This window comes from Microcaecilia unicolor, chromosome 7 (assembly GCF_901765095.1).
Source record: "Microcaecilia unicolor chromosome 7, aMicUni1.1, whole genome shotgun sequence".
Taxonomy (NCBI): domain Eukaryota; kingdom Metazoa; phylum Chordata; class Amphibia; order Gymnophiona; family Siphonopidae; genus Microcaecilia; species Microcaecilia unicolor.
Window position 1 is genome coordinate 238,606,711 of NC_044037.1, and position 20,994 is coordinate 238,627,704.

Sequence of the window (20,994 nt, forward strand, 5' to 3'; positions counted from 1 at the left end):
TCCCAGAAATAGTGGATTTTCCCAAAGTTCATTTAATAATGGTCTATGGACTTTTTTCCTTTAGGAAGCCGTCCAAACCTTTTTAAAACTCCGCTAAGCTAACCGCCTTTACCACATTCTCTGGCAACGAATTCCAGAATTTAATTACACGTTGAGTGAAGAAACATTTTCTCCGATTCGTTTTAAATTTACTACATTGTAGCTTCATCGCATGCCCCCTAGTCCTAGTATTTTTGGAAAGCGTAAACAGACGCTTGACATCTACCCGTTCAACTCCACTCATTATTTTATAGACCTCTCTCATATCTCCCCTCAGCTGCCTTTTCTCCAAAGCTGAAGAGCTCTAGCCGCTTTAGTCTTTCCTCATAGGGAAGTCGTCCCATCCCCCTTATCATTTTCGTCGCCCTTCTCTGCACCTTTTCTAATTCCACTACATCTTTTTTGAAATGCAGCGACCAGAATTGAACACAATATTCGAGGTGCGGTTGCACCATGGAGCGATACAAAAGCAATATAACATCCTCATTTTTGGTTTCCATTCTTTTCCTAATAGTACCTAACATTCTATTTGCTTTCTTAGCCGCAGCAGCACACTGAGCAGAAGGTTTCAGCGTATCATCAACGACGACACCTAGATCCTTTTCTTGGTCTGCGACTCCTAACGTGGAATCTTGCATGACGTAGCTATAATTTGGGTTCCTCTTTCCCATATGCATCACTTTGCACTTGCTCCCATTAAACATCATCTGCCATTTAGTCGCCCAGAAACTGAGTATGTGCAAGTGTGCCAGCATCGGTAGCTTAGAAGGAGCCTCTGACTGCCAAGCTGGGCACAGGTGTTTTTGGGTGCATTTGGGGAGATCTTCAGCTGATGGGGCTTGCGGATCCCTGCTAGCTACCACAAAAGTATGCTACTGATAGCTAGGACTGAGCCCAAACTTTGGGGGAGGACCTTGAGGCGGTGGGGCAGGGTGTTGTGGGGTGGGGGTGTAGAGGACATTTAGTGCCTACCTATTTCCCTCTAAGGGCTACCCAAAATCCACTCTGGCTACACTACTAAATTGGATACAAATCACATGATCCAAAAGGATCAATACTACTATTGAACTGAAGAACTGATATGTAACCCTAGAAGTGGAGGATTTGAGAACCACCCAGTAACAAGAGGAACCAAAGCTCAAAAAACCACAAAGTTGGTGGATCGGTGGCCACTATAAAGTGAAGGGTAGTAAAAGTTGGTGATTCCCTTCTGATGGTACAGAGGCATTCATCAACCGACCAGACATGATGGTCCAGGAGGTGCGTTGTCTGCCAGGTGTCAAGATTCAAGATATTACAGAGTTTGCTGAGACTCATCAAGCCTACTGATTATTATCCAAAGCTCCTCATCCATGTTGGCATAAATGATACTGCTATGTGCTCATACAAACTTGACTTCATGGCTCTGAGAAAGAGGGTGAAGCTTATTGGCACACCAATGGTGTTTTCATCAATCCTCCCTGTAAAAAGTAAAGGCCAAGGCACAGAATCTCACATCCTGGAAATTAATGCATGGTTGCACAGATGGTGTCATCAAGAGCATTTTGGTTTCCTGGACCATGGGATGATTTTCCAAGGGCTACTGAATAGAGATGGAGTCCACCTATCAAACAAGGAAAGAATTATCTTCAGCAGCATACTGGCTAACCTACTGAAGATGACTTTATTAAATAAACTGACTTTATTAAATTGTTAGTATTGCCTAGAGACACTGATTATTATCCTTAGATATGTTTATTGCTACAACTGATGTAACAATTTACTCTCTGTATGTAAATGATTTGAACCATCCAGTTAAGTGTAAAAAGGTGTTAAACTACTTACATAAGGCCAAAACGGAGATATTTCTTTCTTCAGGATACTCACCTTAATTGTATTGAGTGTGATAAATTAAGAGGGGGGGTTGGGTGGATAAGTCTGCTCTTAAGAAAAAGGTGGAGTGGCTATATTGGGTTTAGATGCCACAATTTTGTGATTAAATTTAACAGTATTAAATATGTATGTGCCAAAATGGTAGATTGCAAATGATTTTTTAAAAACTGCAATCCCAAATTCTAGCTACTGGATCAACATCTATGATTGTAGCCAGTTATTTTAATCAGGAAATAGATCCTATCTTAAACTGGCAACCAAGAGTGTGCACTTCTGGGGCCCATAAGTCCGTTCAAGAGCTTATGCATGCAGGCGGTCTTTAAGAAATCTGGAGATTGCAAAATCCGCAAGGGCAGGAGTTCACCTTCTGCTCTCAAGTACATAAATCTTTCTCCAGGATAGATTACTTTTTAATTTCTAAGCTGTTAGTACCTGCTGTAGTGCCTACTTCTATAGAGGGCATTTTTATCATAGGCTATTTTTAACCATTTCAGCTAAAAGCAAACAAAACCCTTATGGAGATTCAATAATGCTTTACTAATGGATTAGACTTTTCTTGAGAATATATCTACTGCCATTATTGAATTTTTGCTTTTAGTGAGAATGCACCTGTTTCTCAAGTCTCCTGATGGGATGCCTTTAAAGCGATACTGCGTGGTGAAATAATGTGCTTTGCGGCATATTTTAATAAGAGACATATGGAAGAAATGGAGATACTGGAAAAGGAAATGAGCATTCTTGAGCACAAATTTGTAAAGTCTTGGGATACTGATGTTTTAATAAACTCTTAAATCTTAAATACAATTATAACAGTATTCTGAGTGCTAGAACGTGTGGTGAAATATTTGTACAGCAATCAACATACTATGAGAGTAAGGTTGGTAAGGTCTTAGCTTAAAAATCTGAAAGTGAAAGTATAATAGCAGATATGGATTCTCTAAGTCCATAAGAGTAAAAATAATTATATCTAAATATCTTTATATCTTTACATATTGTTGTTTCAAATGTTGTTTACTATCTTACTTTTAAACTGTATAATTGTACTTCATGCACTGTAACCTTTTCTACAGATTGTGTAAGCCACATTGAGCCTGCAATTGATGGGAAAATGTGGGATATAAATATATTAAATAAATAAAAATAAAAATCGCAATAAAAATGGGTAAGCCATCTCAGTAATATGCATAAACATTCAAGATTCCTTAGTGCCATATATAGGAGGTTCATCTTCAGACTACAATTGTGACACCTTCTGAAAGATATTTGTTCACATCTGTAGTTTTTTTATGAGTTGCTATGAAAAGTCCCATCTTTGTAAATAATACTAATATCTAAAAATGCAATTGTTATGCATAAATAGTCATCTGAAACTTGAGGTTACTGTCAAATGCATTCAGTTGTTCATTAACCTCCCATATAGTCAAGTTTTGAGGTGTAAGTGCCTTTGTTCCAAGGATGCATTAAAAAAAAAAACATTCAACTGAATGAGAAGAAGCTATTTTTAGACTTACTACTGTTCTTTAATGCTATGAAGTTTGTGGTAGACACACCTTCTCTTTGTTTTTCCTGTGTTTTGATGTACATTTTTTCTGATTTTTTTTAAAGTTAGTAGATGTATAATTTCTGTTTTTAGTTTATTCTGCACCTGACGCAGACATTATTATTGGTGAAATATGTAGGGCATACATGATTGTTAACCTGGGAGCATTTGACTTCATTAAAGACTGCCTTTTTATATGCTCTGCCTCCTTGTTTTATATGTGCTGGTTAGATTACATACTCTAGTCATGTACTCTCTTTCAATATGTCTCAGGGGCAGTCATGGATCCTGGGTGGGGAGGGGGGTTGGATCACTCTATTATATGGGTAGATCTAGAGCCTCCAGCTTCTTCCAACCCACTAGACACTGGAGGTTCCCTGATTACTTGTCCTATTACCAGGAATTTCTTAAATACCTTGAAGACAACTGGAAAAATTTTCTGCTTACCAGTGGGCAACATGAGGATCAACCTTGTTTATTCTGGGATACAGTGAAGGCAGTCATGAGAGGGGAGGTGATTGCTTTTGTCAGCTCATGCAATGCCAGCTTAGCTTCTAGTATTGTTCATCTTGAACATCAGCTGACGAGGTCCAAACAAGCACTTATCCAGTTTCCTACCCCAGCCAACAAAGAGGCTTATTAGTCCACCCAGATAGTTTTCAACACCTTGATCGATGAACACATAAATTGTTCTCTCCTGTACCAAAATTTCCATCTTTACCAGTATGGTAACAAGTCGGGGAGTCTTCTAGCATGATTGGCAAAACCTGGGGGGGGGGGGTGGAATCTCATGCAGTCTCCACTCTTCAAGACTCCTCAGGGGAAATTATGGAAGATCATATTTGTATTTTATGGATTTTCCAGGACAATTTTACCTCTCTGTATGGGAGGGAGGGGGAGGGCATTTCATCAGAAGCTGTTAATGATTTTTTGACAGCAGCCTCTCTCACTTCCCTGACTGAGGAAGGTCTTTGTGATCTTTTTTTTTTTTCAAAATATTTTATTAGTTTTCCAAATATAATAATAACAAGGAACAATAAAAGAAAAGGATGGGGAACAAAAGAAAATAGAGATAGGAAAAGAAGAACGGAAAAAATTGTCCAGGTGTCTTTTAGATTGTAAGCTCTTTGAGCAGGGACTGTCCTTCTATGTTTAAATTGTACAGCGCTGCGTAACCCTAGTAGCGCTTTAGAAATGCTAGTTAGTAGTAGTAGTAGTGATCTGTAGAGCCTGTATATTGGGCTAGGGTTAGGTATGAATAGATTGGAGATAGGTTTCCAAAGGAAACCAGATTTTTGTTTCAAAGAGACTGTCATTCCAAACTTCTCTGCCATGGCAAACTCAAATTTCTGATGTTGTAGAACTGTATTCCACCAAAAATGAACATGTAGTAGATGTGCAGATTTCCAGTTTTGCAAAATATGTCTTTGAGCAATGGTAAGGAGAATGTCTAGTAGATTTGCTTGTGAAAATGTCAAATCAAAAGCTTTAGAGGTAGACTTAAAAATCATGATGGAGATAGACAGGTCCTCAACAATAGGTAGAATCTTTTGTATGATGTTCCAAACTTCCTTCCAAAATTTAAAAAACCATTTAACACTCATATATCATTTGAAAGAGAGTGCCCACTTGCTGTGAACAATGCCAACATTTATCTGATGAATTCAAACCAGCAGCAGCAGCAAGTTTCCTAGGAGTCCAGTTTGTTTTATGATACAGAAAGAACATTGATTGTAAAACTGATGCAGAGGAAAGGGGTTTTATTTCTTTTGACCAGAAGCGAGACCACATTTCGCTTAAAACACAACCAGTATCAAGTTGCTAATTATTTTGAAGGACACTGTTGAAATTATATGTTGCAATGACAAAATTTTTATATATGGAAGAAGTGGTGTGACCCTTTAATATCAGTGCTTGTGCATTAGAAAATAAAGAAGGCAGTTGAGGAGACAGTGATGTTAACTTAGTAAATGCCTTAATACTAGTAGAGAGTTGTAAGCATTGAAAGTACTTAGACTGAGGCAGAGAAAATTTAGTTGCCAGTTCACTATATCCAAAACACAGAAAACTCCTTTATCTATCCATTCTTTCCAAAAGAATGGAGTCTTATTTATTAAAATGTATGGATTATGCCAAAGTGACATATGTAGAGACAAATTGAAGGGAATATTTTGAAGTTTGTCTAGATCTGATAGACATTTGACCATGGAGACTATGATTTTATGGAAGAACCATCTGCAACCTTGCTGAGAAATGTAAGATTTATGATAAGTAAGAAAATCAGGAAACAAAACACCCACCTGTCTCTCTAGTGCATTTAAGTTTTCTCAAAGCAATTTTTGGATGTTTGGGCGACCATAAAAAGGAAGATAACAGTTTTGTCAATCCGTGAATAAAATGAGGAGGAAAAGAGAATCAGAAGCATGCTAAAAATATAATTGATAGTTTCAAGTCGGCCCCACCAGGACAGATTTAATGGGTGCCACGTGTGTAGGAGTGATTTAAGAGTTTTGAGAATTAAATCAGCATTGTTTTGGATAGTATGTATCTGTAAATACAGTATAAAGATCTACTCCTAAATATTTAATTTTTGGCATGGCCCATACTAATTTAAAAGATTTAGCTATATTTGGAATTGCGAATTTATTGAGAGGTAGTAATTCTGTCTTTTGCTGATTTGATTTTATAGCCTGAAAAATGTGAAAAGTGAGATATTAAATCTATCAAAATAGGAATAGATATATAAGGATCAGATATATAGAGTAAAACATCATCTGCGTATGCAGAGCATTTAATCTCTAAATCCTTATATTCAATTCCTTTAATGTTGGTGTGAGACCGAATCGCAATTAGGAGTGGTTCAAATGCTATATTAAATAAGTATGGGGAAAGAGGGCAGCCTTGTCTGGTACCACGATGTAAGGTAATATTATCTGATAAAAGATTATTAGTGATTACTTTGGCTATTGGATTTGCATAGAGAGACTTAATTTTACGTAAAAATTCTAGAGGACATCCAAACCAAGATCCATTCAACCCTATCAAAGGCCTTCTCCACATCTAATGATAAAGCCACAATTGGTTGAGACTATATCGTATCGTCTAATTTTATTATATAATCCATGTTCAATATATGATACCAATTGTTTGTTTTCCCCTTGTTTACCTGATTGTTCATTATATCATCTATGTTCTATATATATATATATATATATATATATATATATATATATATATATATATATATATTGCCAATTGTATCTGTACTCTGAAATGGCATAAGTCATGATGGAAAATTGTAAGCCACATTGAGCCTGCAAATAGGTGAGAAAATGTGGGATACAAATGCATCAAATAAATAAATAAATATGAAAGGTTATCATATAATAGAGATTTAAACAAAACAACGTATTTAAACAGTATTTAAAATGTTATCACTTTGAGAAAGAAACTCAGTCGTATTCCATATGAGAATAAATTATGGAGACATGCTATGAAACTGCAATTGGTCTAGATATGCTTGCAACTGCTCAGGAGAATCAAAAAACTTTGTGGAGTTGTGGAGAGTTACTTGCATGCGAGCTGGATATTGCAATCCATAACGAGCTCCAAGAGACTTAAGGCGGGCTCTAAGATCCAAAAAGGCTTTCCATTTTCTAGCAGTAGTTTTTGCCAGGTTGGGAACAACCAAGAGTCTTTTTCCATCAAACTGAAGATCTGTTATCATGCGAGCTGCTGTAAGTATGGATAAGGCTTGTTGAAAATGGAGGTTTAGCAATGATCGGCCTGGGATTCTGCATGCCTTGTTTGTAGTGAGATGGCGACCTGTGAGCTCTTTCAAACTCTAGCGGGAGATCGGTTTTTAGTTATAGAGCTTTCGGAAGCCAGGTAGAGAGAAATTGGATGACATCGGTACCCTCTATCTACTCCTTCCTTTAGACCGATAATCCATATGTTATTTCTTCTGTTTCTGTTTGAAAGATCTTCAATTTCTAGTTCCAGCTTGCGAAAACGCTGTTCAGATTTTTACTGTTTCTGCACCATCAAAAGCGCAGTTTGGTCTGCACGTGTCTCTAGTGACTCCACTCGGAGAGTGAAACCCGTTAGGGTAGAAGAATTGGATTGCAGATCCTCTTTGAGATCACACGTTGCTTGAAACTGTTTTGTGGTGAGATCTTTTAGTGTTTTTATATCTTTCATTATGATTTTAGCCGTAGAGGGTGGCAGCTTTGATTGCAAGGCCTTTTCTGGCATAAGCGGATCTGTTTTCGACCTCTTAGAACCAGTCAAAGGTAGACTAGCTGAGTCTGTCTTCGACGTTTTAGATAAAGACATGGCTAAATTAGCGATTTAGTTAAGCATTCAAGTAGGAAAATCTGAAAAAACTATGATTAAGATGGATATTCTGACTGAAGCAGGGGGGAGAAAAACTTCAAGCAGTCAGGGGAGAGAAAAACTTCAAGCGTCCATCTTCGTCAATTGCTTGACAGCGCCCCCCCTTTGCGATCTTAAAAGGCCTCTCCAGGCAAAGGAGTTCCAAGAAGCTATTAAATGTCTTAAAATTCACTCAGCTCCCGTCCCGGATGGATTTTTGGGTGGGTTTCATAAGTGTATTAACAGGTGGTGGAGCAAGGCCACTTCTCTCCTCACTCTAATTCAGCTTTGATAACTTTGATCCTCAAGCCAAATAAGCCGAAAGACCAGGCAGACTCGTATAGGCCAATCTCCCTATATAATGTTGATATAAAACTTTTCTCATAAATTGTAGTTACTCGCCTAGGTATATTATTACCAACTCTGGTAGCAGAATCTCAACTGAGGTTTGTGTGCAACAGACAGTCAGTCCATAATGTCCACAAAATCCTTTTGGCAATGACTCTGTTGCATGTAGGGTCATTCAGCTTTAATAACAAGTTTAGGGCCATCTAAAATTTATCAAATGCTTTTTCAGCGTCTATCTGTTTGAGGTGCTGGTGCACTTTGGGATTCAAAGTTGGTTTTATCAGGCCATTCTCAGTTTTATACAAAGATCCTTGAACTCAACTTTTGGGGAATGCTTATCTGTTTTCCCTGTTCATCAGGGCAAGAGACAGGGGTGCCCATTATCCACTCTATTGTTCATCCTTTTGTTGGGAAAACTTCTTGTGTACTTAAGTGTCCCACAAATTTCAGGGGTGCAGATCTTGGACACTCACATCAAGGGCCTGGCATTTGCAGATGACTTGTTGGTGTGTTGCCAAGACCTCAGAGCTCTATACCAGCACTTCTTGTATTGTTTGCCTTGTATGGGAAGTTATCTGGGTTCTAATTTGCAGAAATCTAAATCCTTGCCAATTGAGGACAAGGTAAGGGCCCATTGGGTTGGAGCCTTCTCATTATAGTGGGAGGATGAGGTCCTTCATTATCTTGACATACTCTTGACTACTGACCTCTCCACCTTATATGACAGGAATATCCGCCTTTTGGTGGAGGACACTAGATTGAGACTGGGGCTTTGGGAGGCATTTCTGTTAACACTATGAGGTCATATTCAACTATTTAATATGATCATGGCGCTCAAATGGCTTTGCACTTTTCAATTATTGCCTCTATTTTTAAAGGGTTGTTATGATCGGAAGATACATGGGATTTTGTAATATTTCCTCTGGTAAGGCAAGAAACTTTGGTTGCCTTTGGTGATTCTGCAGACTTCCATTGGGCATGGGCTTGCTCAACCTAAAATACTTGGCTGTGGCGAGTATCATGCATCATATCAATGATTGGTATAGAGGTACCGGCTATTTTTCCATTACCCAGCTGGAGACCAGCCTGGTTCCTGGAATCCATTTTAGCAGTGTGTTACATGATTGCCTACTTTGCCTGGTGGGTTGTATAAAAGACAACACATATTGAGGGCAGCCAGGGAATCTTGGAAGTGGATATATAGGTGTTTAGCCTTTTAAGCTAGAATGACTCCATATCTTGCACTGTGTGACAACCCCAATTTTCGGCCAGGGCATGAAGGGGGTTCTTTTGCTCTTTGGAAACAGCAAGGAATATTATATTTACTTCAGCTTGTTGATCTTGAGGCAAACCGAAGTCTTTTGAGTCTTTACAGAGGGAGTTTCACCTGCCACCCTCGGACATTTTCCCATACATGCAGGCTCGACATTATGTGTGTTCCTTCTGCTGGACTGATTTTTTTTTGTTTTGTTATATTTGTACCCTGCGCTTTCCCACTCATGGCAGGCTCAATGCGGCTTACATGGGGCAATGGAGGGTTAAGTGACTTGTCCAGAGTCACAAGGAGCTGCCTGTGCCTGAGATGGGAATCGAACTCAGTTCCTCAGTTCCCCAGGACCAAAGTCCACCACCCTAGCCACTCCTCCACTCCTCCACAGAGGATCTCTTTATTCAGGCTGAGCATAGATGTGCAGTTACTGTTCATTGATTTCTCTTGAGGCCTATAAGACCATTGCTGTATCTTATAAGATAGCATTACTCTCAGCTAAACAAACTTATTACTCTCAAAAAATAAGCTCAGCACCGACTACTGCTACTCTTACCACATATTCTCTTCCTTAACATCTAATTCCAGCTCCAGGATGGATGTTGCCATTGTCCAAACGGCTCAACACTTTGCATCTTATTTTGAAAGCCAAGTTGCCTTCTTGCAACAGGCCCCAGTCTCGAGTATCCCAATGATATCCCTTTCCCATTCTCAATCTCAGACTACCAGTCAGAATTATTTGCCTCTTTCACCCTCCCATCAAACTCGGACCCACTGTAGTCTCTTCAAGCTTTGAACCCAACTTCAACTGTGCTGGATCCCATTCCCTCAAAATTACTTAAATCTTGTGCCAACACTTTACTCCCCTTCTTACTTTCTATGCTAGTTTCTTCTCTATCTGATGGTTCTGTCCCTCAAGACTGGAAAACAGTGGTTGTCCACCCGAAACTGAAAGACCCTCTAAAGCTTACTAGTTGCTGTGACAACTACCACCCAATAGAGAATCTTTTGTTTACAGTCAAACCTGTAGAGTCTATAGTCCATGCACAATTATTAGACTTTGAGGGGCATAAGTGAAAGGGGCGCCCAAGTTTTCCTGAGGACGTCCTCGCAGGACATCCCAGTGAAGGAGCAGGGAAACCCATATTATCGAAACAAGATGGGCGTCTATCTTTTGTTTCGATAATACAGTCGGGGATGCCCAAATCGTGACATTTAGGTCATCTTTAGACTTGGTCGTTTCTGATTTTCGGCGATAATGGAAACTAAAGACGCCCATCTCAGAAACTACCAAATGCAAGCCCTTTGGTTGTGGGAGGAGCCAGCATTCATAGTGCACTGGTCCCCCTGACATGCCAGCACACCAACCGGGCACCCTAGGGGGCACTGCAGTGGACTTAAGAAAAAGGTCCCAGGTACATAGCTCCCTTACCTTGTGTGCTGAACCCCCCCCCCCAAAACCCACTATCCACAACTGTACACTACTACCCTAGCCCTTACGGGTGAAGGGGCACCTAGATGTGGATACAGTGGGTTTCTGGTGGGTTTTGGAGGGCTCACATTTACCACCACAAGTGTAACAGGTAGCGGGGGTATGGGCCTGGGTCTGCCTGCCTGAAGTGCACTGCACCCACTAAAACTGCTCCAGGGACCTGCATACTGCTGCGATGGACCTGAGTATGACATCTGAGGCTGGCACAAAATATTTTTAAAGTTCTTTTTTGAGGGTGGGAGGGGGTTAGTGACACTGGGGGAGTAAGGGGAGGTCATCCCCGATTCCCTCCAGTGGTCATCTGGTCAATTCGAGCACCTTTTTGTGTCTTGGTAGTAAGAAACTGGACCAGGTAAAGTCGTCAAAATGCTCATCAGGGACGCCCTTTTTTTCCATTATGGGTCAAGGATGCCCATGTGTTTGGCACGCCCAAGTCCCGCCTTCGGTATGCCTCCGACACACCCCCATGAACTTTGGACCTCCCCGCGACGGAAAGCAGTTGGGGATGCCCAAAATTGGCTTTCGATTTATGCTGATTTGGGTGACCCTATGAGACGGACGACCGTCTTCCGATTTGTGTCAAAAGATGGACGTCCTTCTCTTTCGAAAATAAGCCTGTTTGTCACCCATACCGGGGTTCTCCACCCACGCCAGATGGGCTTCCATGCAGATTATAGCACAGAAACCGTGCTTCTAGGTCTGACCACTTCCATCAGACTTCTCCTTACACATTCCAATACGGCTTTACTCTTATCTTTGGATCTTAAAGCAGCGTTTGACACAGTTTACCATTCCTTTTTTCTTCAGCACCTCTCACACATGGGATTAGCAGGTACCACCCTTTCTTGGTTTGTTTCTTACTTTTCCTGCCATAAATATATGGTATCATTCCAAGATTCCCACTCTGTCCCTTACTCTTTGCCTACTGGGGTTCCATAAGATTCTATTTTATCCCCTCTCTTATTTAATATCTTTCTTGTCCCACTGCTTTATGTATGTATGTATGTATTTATTTATTTGTAGCATTTGTATCCCACATTTTTCCACCAATTTGCAGGCTCAATGTGGCTTTCATTTGCCATAATGGCGGTTGCCATTTCCGGGTAACAGAATTTCAAATGGTAAAATTGCGATAAAGTGCATACATACGTGGTAACTTAATTGGAACATACATGGAATATATGGGACAGATCTTGGTATATATATACTGTGTGCATACATACATGGTAGAGAAGAATACATTATGGTATTGCATGAAGATTCCTGAGTACAAATTGGATTGTACATACATTAGGTCATCGATTATATTGAGATCCTATTCGATATAAGGTTTACAGTGGTGATACTTGATTATTCATAGCTAAGAAGTTAATCAGTCATGTGATAGGAGTTCGGTTTTGTATACATCATGTGTAATGTTATTAGTTAGTGTCTAAGATGGATGTTTATAGTATGCCTTCTTGAACAGAACTGTTTTCAGTAGCCTTCGGAAAGTGGTTAGGTCTTGCGTTGTTTTTATGGTCTTCGGTAGTGTGTTCCATAGCTGCGTGCAGATGTATGAGAAACTGGTCGCATATGTGGATTTATATTTTAGCCCTTTACAGTTAGGATAGTGGAGGTTGAGGAATGTGAGTGATGATCTTTTTGCGTTTCTAGTAGGCAAGTCTTTAAGATCTGACATGTAGGACGGGGCTTCCCCGTAGATGATTTTGTGGACCAGGGTGCAGACTTTGAATGCAATTCCTCACCTGTTCCTATTGTCTCCTAATATTCTGTTGTCACTTATATCAGTCGTTTTCCTTTCTGACTTCCTTCTTTTTCTTTCTATTTAGATTGTGGGTCGCTCAGATACTTGTTTGATTGGGTGGTGTTGAAACTTGATGTCCAAGACTCTCTGGTGAAAAATTTAACTTTGAGAGCTCAACTCCTAGTCTCCTTATGATTTCATCACAGACAAATATTGGATACGACACCAGACACTGATTACACTAAACTGGCATATCAATGGTACGCAGAGTTAATGCTGTTTCTTACAGGAGACCAAATGCAAGCTTTTATTTTATTTTTGTTTTGTTTTGTTACATTTGTACCCCACGCTTTCCCACTCATGGCAGGCTCAATGCGGCTTACATGGGGCAATGGAGGGTTAAGTGACTTGCCCAGAGTCACAAGGAGCTGCCTGTGCCTGTATCATTCTTGCTGTGTTATTCTTAACAGCAAGACTTATTCTGATTGTATGCTCCACAAAGAAACAAATCACGAATGCACAAGGCTGGCATAATTCCTTCAGGACACTGCCCCCAATGTCAAAGCCCCAAGACACATCTGGATCACATGTTTTGGACTTGCCTGGTCATTCAGCTTTGTTAAGCTTTAGGGCTTATCAGTGGCCTGTACTCCCCTATTACTTTTTGGGGCTTATTCTCTGGACTGTAAAACTTGCCAAGGAAGTAATTGTTTTCTTAAATGTTTAGTATTGTTTGCACTCAAGACCATCCTTCAGAATTGGTGTACTCTTACAGGCCCCAACATACAACAATGGAGAGTTTTGATGCTGTGGGACCTTTGGATAGAATGTGTCAGGATTCTGGACATTACTATGGGCCAAAGATCACTTTTTCATGCCACCTGGGCCCCAATTTGGGATACGCTCACCCCTAGAGCCAGAAGATTTTTATTAAATTTATGAACCGACATTGTTTGTTGGACATACATGCTTTGATGTAGTAGTGGGAGGGTGGGGTAGGATTCAAAGGGGGAAACTTTTGCTACTCTTGTTTGTTCGGCTTTACTTTTTTGGGGGGAAGGGAAATTCTCTACTTCTAATATGAGTAATCAAAGAACACTCTTAATCTTCCCCTAGATATTATGGGTTATTTTTGTATTTGTGATTAGTTGCATTACTGATTGTTACTGTTGTTCATTGTTTGTTCCCCAAGTTCAATAAACAGATTTTAAACATAAACTGGAAAAAAAGGTCTAGCTCAAAACATCTTTATCTTAGTCCTAGAAAAACATCCAAGTGTTAGAAATGCCAAAATCCTGCCCATAACATGCCCCCAACATGCCCCATTGTGATTTGAACCCATTGCAGATAAACAGTATAGAAAAACATTTAGAAAGTGGGTTTTGAAAATAGCAATTTGAACATTTTGGCAAGCAAAACTTCCAAAAGCCGCTTTATAAATGTTTTTCTGTTTTGAAAATGAGGCCTTTAGTGTGCTCTTTTTGCACATAACTTTCTATAAAGTTGGGTGCCCAAATTTATGCTTAGCGGGTAAATTTGTGCATGCAAGTTATAGAATAGGGACAGTTGCACATGTAAAGTAATACTGAGGACCTAATTGGTATTAATGAGCAATAATAGGCCATAAATTGCCTTAATTGGTGCTTATCGGCACCAATTAGCAGTTACAGATGCAACTACCCTTATATAGTATTCTAGAAGGATTATAGACCCTGTGCTACAGTAATTGAACAATGGATATCTTTGGACTGGTTTAGCAGAGGTTTTATGCTGCAGCGCAGTGAATTTCTGTCTAAAGTGATTTTGTTTTCCTGTTCACAGGCTTGTTTTATATATTGAATTTTTCTATCTCTAATTGAACATTGATAGAGAAGAGACTGGGAAGCCATTTCTATATAGTTTAATAGCATCCATTTTTTTTGCAACAGAAGTTTTTCTCCTATTTTAAGAGTTGCTTTCTGCTGTTGCTTTTTTTCAGAGCTTTATTGGAAACCAGTGATTATAGCTACTTCTGAATGGTCATCTATTTATTTATTGCATTTGTATCCCACATTTTCCCACCATATGGCAGGTTCAATGTGGCTTACATATTGTTAAAAAGGCGGTAACAGATTTTAAGTTTGTAGAAGTCTAGTACATAATACAAAAAGTACAATACACACTTAGGTTGATATATTAGCATATACTGAGAGAGATTAATATGACTGTTTTCCATTTCTGAACTTTCCGTGATGTATGGTGGTGTGGGATTAGGCAGATCCAGGGGGGAAAGACTTCTTGAAAAGATGTGTTTTCAGGTTTTTTTCTGAATTGTAGGTAGTTTTTTGTAAGTTTCAGGTCTTTGGGTAGTGAGTTCCAAGTTGTGTGCCTATAAACGAGAGGCTGGCGGCATGTGAAGATTTGTATTTTATACCTTTGCAATTGGTGTAGTGAAGGGTTAGGTAGGTTCTTGCTGTTCTCATCACATTTCTTATTGGTAGATCGATATGTTCCATCATGTAATCTGGTGCGATTCCATAGATGATTCTGTGGACTATTGTGCATATTTTGAGAGTTATGCGAGTATTAATAGGAAGCCAATGTAAGCTTCTTAGGAGGGGTTTGCTCTATGTAGACCTTCTGTGGCAGTTGAGGTTTCATTTGTTAACATTGCTAGTTTATTCTGGTCTCTTCCTTCACTGTTCAAAACAAAATACTTTTTTTGAAATTTATAGTGTTATTTTGTTCTTCACTCTTGTAACATTTCTGACATTCTAATTGTTACAAGGGCGGCCTCCAAGACTTCAGCAGAAGTCTCGAAAGGCCGCTGCTGAAAGTCTCGATGGCCATTTTGAAGAGCGATCCAGCAGCGGGGGAGGGTCAGCGCCGGCAGCGGGCAGGCAAGACTGGGGATCTTTCCTGCCTGCCCCGAAAATTTTGCTGGACAACCTGGGTGGCTGGAGGGGGGGCAGGGGAGAGAGGAGAGTCGCTGGACATGGGTGGCTGGAGCGGAGGCAGGGGACAGGAGGGTCGCTGGACACGGGTGACTGGAGGGGGCAGGGGATAGGAGAGTCGCTGGGCGTGGGTGGATGGGGGGCAGGGGAGAGAAGAGAGTCACTGGACATGGGTGAATGGAGGGGGTCATGGGAGGGAAGAGTCGCTGGACATGGGTAGCTGGAGAGGGCAGGGGAGAAAGGAGAGTCGCTGGACATGGGTGGCTGGAGGGGGGCAGGGGAGAGGAGAGTCACTGGACATGGGTGGCTGGAGGGGGGCAGGGGAGAGAGGAGGGTCACTGGACATGGGTGGCTGGAGGGGGGCAGGGGGAGAGGATGGTCGCTCAGTGGGGGAGGATCAGCGACGGCAGCGGGCAGGCAAAACTGAGGATCTTTCCTGCCTGCCCTGAATAATTTGCTGGACAACCAGGGACCGGGTGGGTGCCTTCTTCAGGTGCTCAGAGGAGGGGGGAGGACAGCCGGCTCGCCCTCAAGAACAACCGGCTCGCACCCAGCATCCAGATCTGCAACTTGAGTGCTTCCTTCTGCGATGGGCTGGCCTGCGCTCTGCTGCACCGCCACCGCCCCAACCTCATGTGAGTACCGACCGAGAAAGGGAAGGGGAATCGCTGTAAGAGTGAACCCCCACACGGGGAAGTGGGTGAGGCTCTGCTGGCTCGGGGTAGGGCTGTGGCACCTCTGCTCTGACCGACTTGAAGCATCTTCCCCCCAAATACTGACCAAGTTCTGAGACGTGAGGGGGGAGGGGTCCTGAGATGAGAGAGGGTGGGGTGGGGGTCCTGAGGTAAGAGAGGGGGGAAAGGGAAGGGGTCCTGAGACAAGAGAGAGGTGGGGAGGGGGGCCTGATACGAAAGAGAGGGGGAGGAGAAGGGGGTCCTGAGACAAGGGTGAGGGGGAGAGAGGGGGTGAGGGGGAAGGGGAGGGGGGAGGGGAGGGGGAGCTGGAGGGAGGAGGAGGAGGAGGGGGGAGGAGGCCAGGGGAGAATGCAGAGTTGATGCACATGTAAGGGGGGGAGGGCAATGGACAGAGGAGAATTGCTGTACCATGATGGATGGAGGGGGCAGGGGAGAGATGCTGCACATGGATGCAGCACAGAGGACATTTGCTGCATATGGATGAATGCAGGGGAGAGAGCATAATTGGTGCACACGGGACACACACTACACTCTCTCACTCACACAGACAGACACACACATTCTGTCTCTCTCTCAATTACACACACACTCTCTCTCTCTCTGACACACTCTTTCTCTCTCTCTCTCTCTCTCTCTCTCTCTCTCTCTGACACACACTCTTTCTCACACTTACTCACTCTATGACACATACTCATTCACTCTCTCACACATACTCTCTCCTAACATTTCCCTTAAAAACATAATTGCCATTACAGGACAACCTTTGCTAGCGCTCGTTTCATTTTTTTTTTTTGAGAAACTGGCCTTTTTTTACTAGTACATAAATATATAAGGGGTGTCAGTCAGTCAGATGAAGTTTAGTATAATATCAAGACATTTTTATTTCAACTTGTTTATATATACATACATCTTTTAACATATTTTAAACAATGAATAGAATAGGTGTGTTGCCATTGTTTTTCTAAACTGTATAAAGCATGGAGACACAAAAACAATTTTGGGTGACCAGAGGTAATTTGAGGCTGAAATAATCTATTGATGACATTATTTAAAAATTGATCAGAAAGCTTTAAAGGGTCCTTTTCCTAAGGCACAGAGGTGCCTATGTGCATCCAATGTACGCCAAATTGGAACTACCGCCCGGCTACCACATGCCCTGGGCAGTAATACCATTTTTGATGTGTGTCCAAAACACGCAGGAGAAAATATATACCACATGGCGCTTAGCAGTTTATGCGCACTGACTGCTTACCACCCAGTTAGCACATCAATGGGTGGCATAAGGTCTCAGGCCAAAATGGATGTGCAGTAGTTTTAATTTTGCCGCACATCCATTTTCGGCCACAAAAAAAACCTGCTTTTCAAGGTACGCTGAAAAAATGACCTGCGTGTGTCCACAGACCACTTTTAGGCCCGTCTTAGTAAAAGGGCCTCTAAATTTCTTCACAACTTTGTTTTTATTGAAAGTTCTCAAGAAACTGCTATATTCAAAATAAACTTCTGATTTTGCTATATTTAATAGTGTTTGACATTGTATGCCATAGGATAATAATTTAACAAAACTTAAATCCTAGATAGCTTTAATCAGTCAGAATTAAAAACAAAATCCTGGTCAATAAAGATGCCCAATTTAGCTATACCATATATACGTGCTCTGAAAATTTATTGGACTATATACCTGTAACAATTGCGTTATTATGATACAGTGATTTACTTTATTATTATTATGTCCAACTTTGTGAGCTTCATGCTGGGTTAAACTCACTACGTCAAAACAAACATTAAGCAACCTAACAGTAGGTGGTAACAGGAATTGTACCTAGGGTGCTATTAATTTCAGAGAACAAATATCTAAGTTGTTTTCACTTGGGAAAAAAATTCACAATTTGCATACAAGGGAGGGGGCCGGTATGCATCACAGTCTATATCGAAGAGGATTTAAATATGAGATCAGCTCTAATTTTCCGGTCACTAAAGGGACACAACACGTTTGAAATCTTATCTGCTGTCTGCTGTAGCTGTTTCATGCTGAGTTTTGGAGAGATTTATTGGCTGGCTGGGTTTTGCTAAGCCACGCTTGAGTAATCGGAGCTGTGCTGCCGTGTTGCTGTGCTAAAGCCCTGAAGGGGGGACGTCATTCTCTCTGCCAGATCGGCATTAGTCTTCCAGCCTTAAGCAGCATAACGCTTCAGAAACTGCAAGGTCGCGTCTATTTTAAGTGTGATGTTCACTGTTTTGCATTAAGAAATAGATTCAGCAGCCTCGTGAGTAGTGCGAGTTTTCTGAAGGAGCTGGGGGCATGGATTCCGCTCCGGCGGGGGAAGCCTATGTTTAGAAGAGCTTCAGATGCAGAAGCATGACTTGTCACAAAGGGATGCTCGCTCGGTGCCTTGGGCTTTAGCATCAAAGGGGAGCAACCGGAGAATCCTTGTGTGCAGCTGGGAATTGAGCGGAACATCGGAGAGGTGTCAACATGCCAGTACGAAGAGGCCATGTGGCACCGCAAAATACATTTCTGGGGACCATTATCCGAAAATTTGAAGGGCAAAGTAAGTTCTAATTAAATGTGCGGCATAGATTTTTACAGGTTTTGCTTGCAAGGTTCAGGTGCGAGGAGAACTGTTTTTTTAAGTTTCTAGACGGAGAGGACGGAGTTCGGTCTTTCCAAAGTGGAAGGCATTGCTTGTACATTTAAGATATGCAAAGTCATTTTCACATGAAAAGTAATAATTCAGGACTTAATCGTCTGTTTTCTCTTGCATTAAAAGCTAGTTAAAATGAATAGCTAGCTTTAAACTAAAGACCTTTAAAAAAAACCCCATGAAAACTATGGAATAGTTTTGCTGCAATTTAAACAGTATTTGCATGAATCATTTACACATCTGAAAACTTGAATACAGGTGAGGTATGTATCAGGGTATCTTGTTTAGCATTTGCCTATATGAAGGTATAGAGCGTTTACCGGGCTTTTCCTAAGGTTTCCTTTATACTGACAGGAGACTTTCAAGGTCCCTGATTCCAAATACCACAAGCTGGAGAGAATCATCGGTCAAGTACATTACCTGAAAAGATATTAACTATCGCCCTGCTTTTGTTTTCCATGCATATTTTAATCTTTTTCTTGTTATACGGTTAATGTTTAGGGAAAAAAAACTTATAAATGCATTAGGAAGCACTGCAAGAAAAAAATACTCTATGCATTTTAGTGTTTGTCAGTGAGAACTCATCTCTTATAAGAAGGTACAAAATATTTATACTGCCCATAATTAGACTTGAAGTTCCATGACATGGAGTAAGTGATTGAGCAGGGACCGTCTTTCTTCTATGTTTGTGCAGCGCTGCGTACGCCTTGTAGCACTATAGAAATGCTAAATAGTAGTAGTAGTGATTGGAGTGACATTTTTTTTAATCGCAGTGACATTTTTTAATTGTGTAAACATTCCCCACACACTCTTCCTCAGTTAAAATCCTAGGAAAGTCAACTGTTTCTGCAACCACAACTATAAATCCTCCTGAGAATGTTAAATTCTCTGTGATAAATATGGAGTAATATACATAGTTAAAAAAAAAAATCAGCTCTAAAATCCAGAGACACGTAAGGGGAAAGTGCAAGCCGTTTCTCTTTGCTGCCTTAGTAGAGGATTGAGCACTCTGGCAAATACAGCATTTCTAAAACAAACTTGCATGGCTTCTTGTGGCTGCAGAAGGTGTAATGAGATGTGCAGATTTCAGGAGATATGTTTAGCTTTGAACACATTAGCCTCTCTTCCATGTTTGCTTTGGCATGGTGTTATTTCATCTCCCATTAGGGTCTAATTTTATCACTTAGGCCCTGATTCACTAAGCTTTTTTCCCCATAGACAAGGAATGGGAGAAAAGCCTTAATGAATCAGGGCCTTGATAATTAGATTTAATAACAGAGAAGTTGCTACTGCAGTTCTGGTAGTATATCATATGATTTCCAGCCTCTTGTACTGGCATTTCTGGATTACTTGCATATTTTATGTAACAATCTTGTTTCTGTTAAGTGCTCCAGGACATTAACTATAATTAGCAGGACAAAGTTTGCAGGTGCTGTGGGAGATTCTCTTAGGGGCCCTTTCAATAAAGTGAATTAAACATATGCAGTTAATATGCATTTGTTGCAAACATTAATGCAGGTAATTGCAAAGCCTCTGTGGTAACTGTTGGGGGTGTGTCCAGCATCTTCCTACACAGCTAACACAGAGACAACAAACCTACCATGTTATAACTGCAATGCAGATAATATGGATTCACTTAATGTCACCTACAGAGGTGGTATTAAGTGGTCTGTATTAACTACCATGGTAAAAGTTAATGTGAAGTAAATTGCTGTGCATTAACTGCAAGGCACAGCCCTTGTCCGTTCTGCACCCCTTTCCCAGTTAACATGGGAATTAGTGTGTGCTGTCAAGTCATCACATTACCTGTTAGGGCACACTAATTTCATGGACAGGTGCTAACTCTGTGGGTGCAGCTGGTATTGACCATCCCCAGTATTGAGCAAGTCCCCTTATTTTGTCCAAAGAGATATAATGTGTGTAGTGTTTAGCAACCCCAATATTTTTGAAGAGTTGGCGTATATGAATTCATACGTTATCCCCCAGATTCTATATAGCGTGACTTAATCTATGCGTGCAAATCCGATCATATTCTGGATTTGTGT

General features: G+C 40.9%; 1 protein-coding gene across 1 annotated transcript in view; it reads left to right on the forward strand.

Annotated features, from left to right (window-relative positions):
• Window positions 1-18,579: 18,579 nt before the first annotated feature.
• KCNH7 (potassium voltage-gated channel subfamily H member 7) overlaps window positions 18,580-20,994 on the forward strand; it is a 490,323-nt gene continuing 487,908 nt past the window's right edge. Inside the window, 1 exon segment of the mRNA XM_030210041.1 lies at window positions 18,580-18,856. Within this exon segment, the coding sequence (XP_030065901.1) occupies window positions 18,781-18,856 (76 nt within the window). The 5' untranslated portion in view covers window positions 18,580-18,780.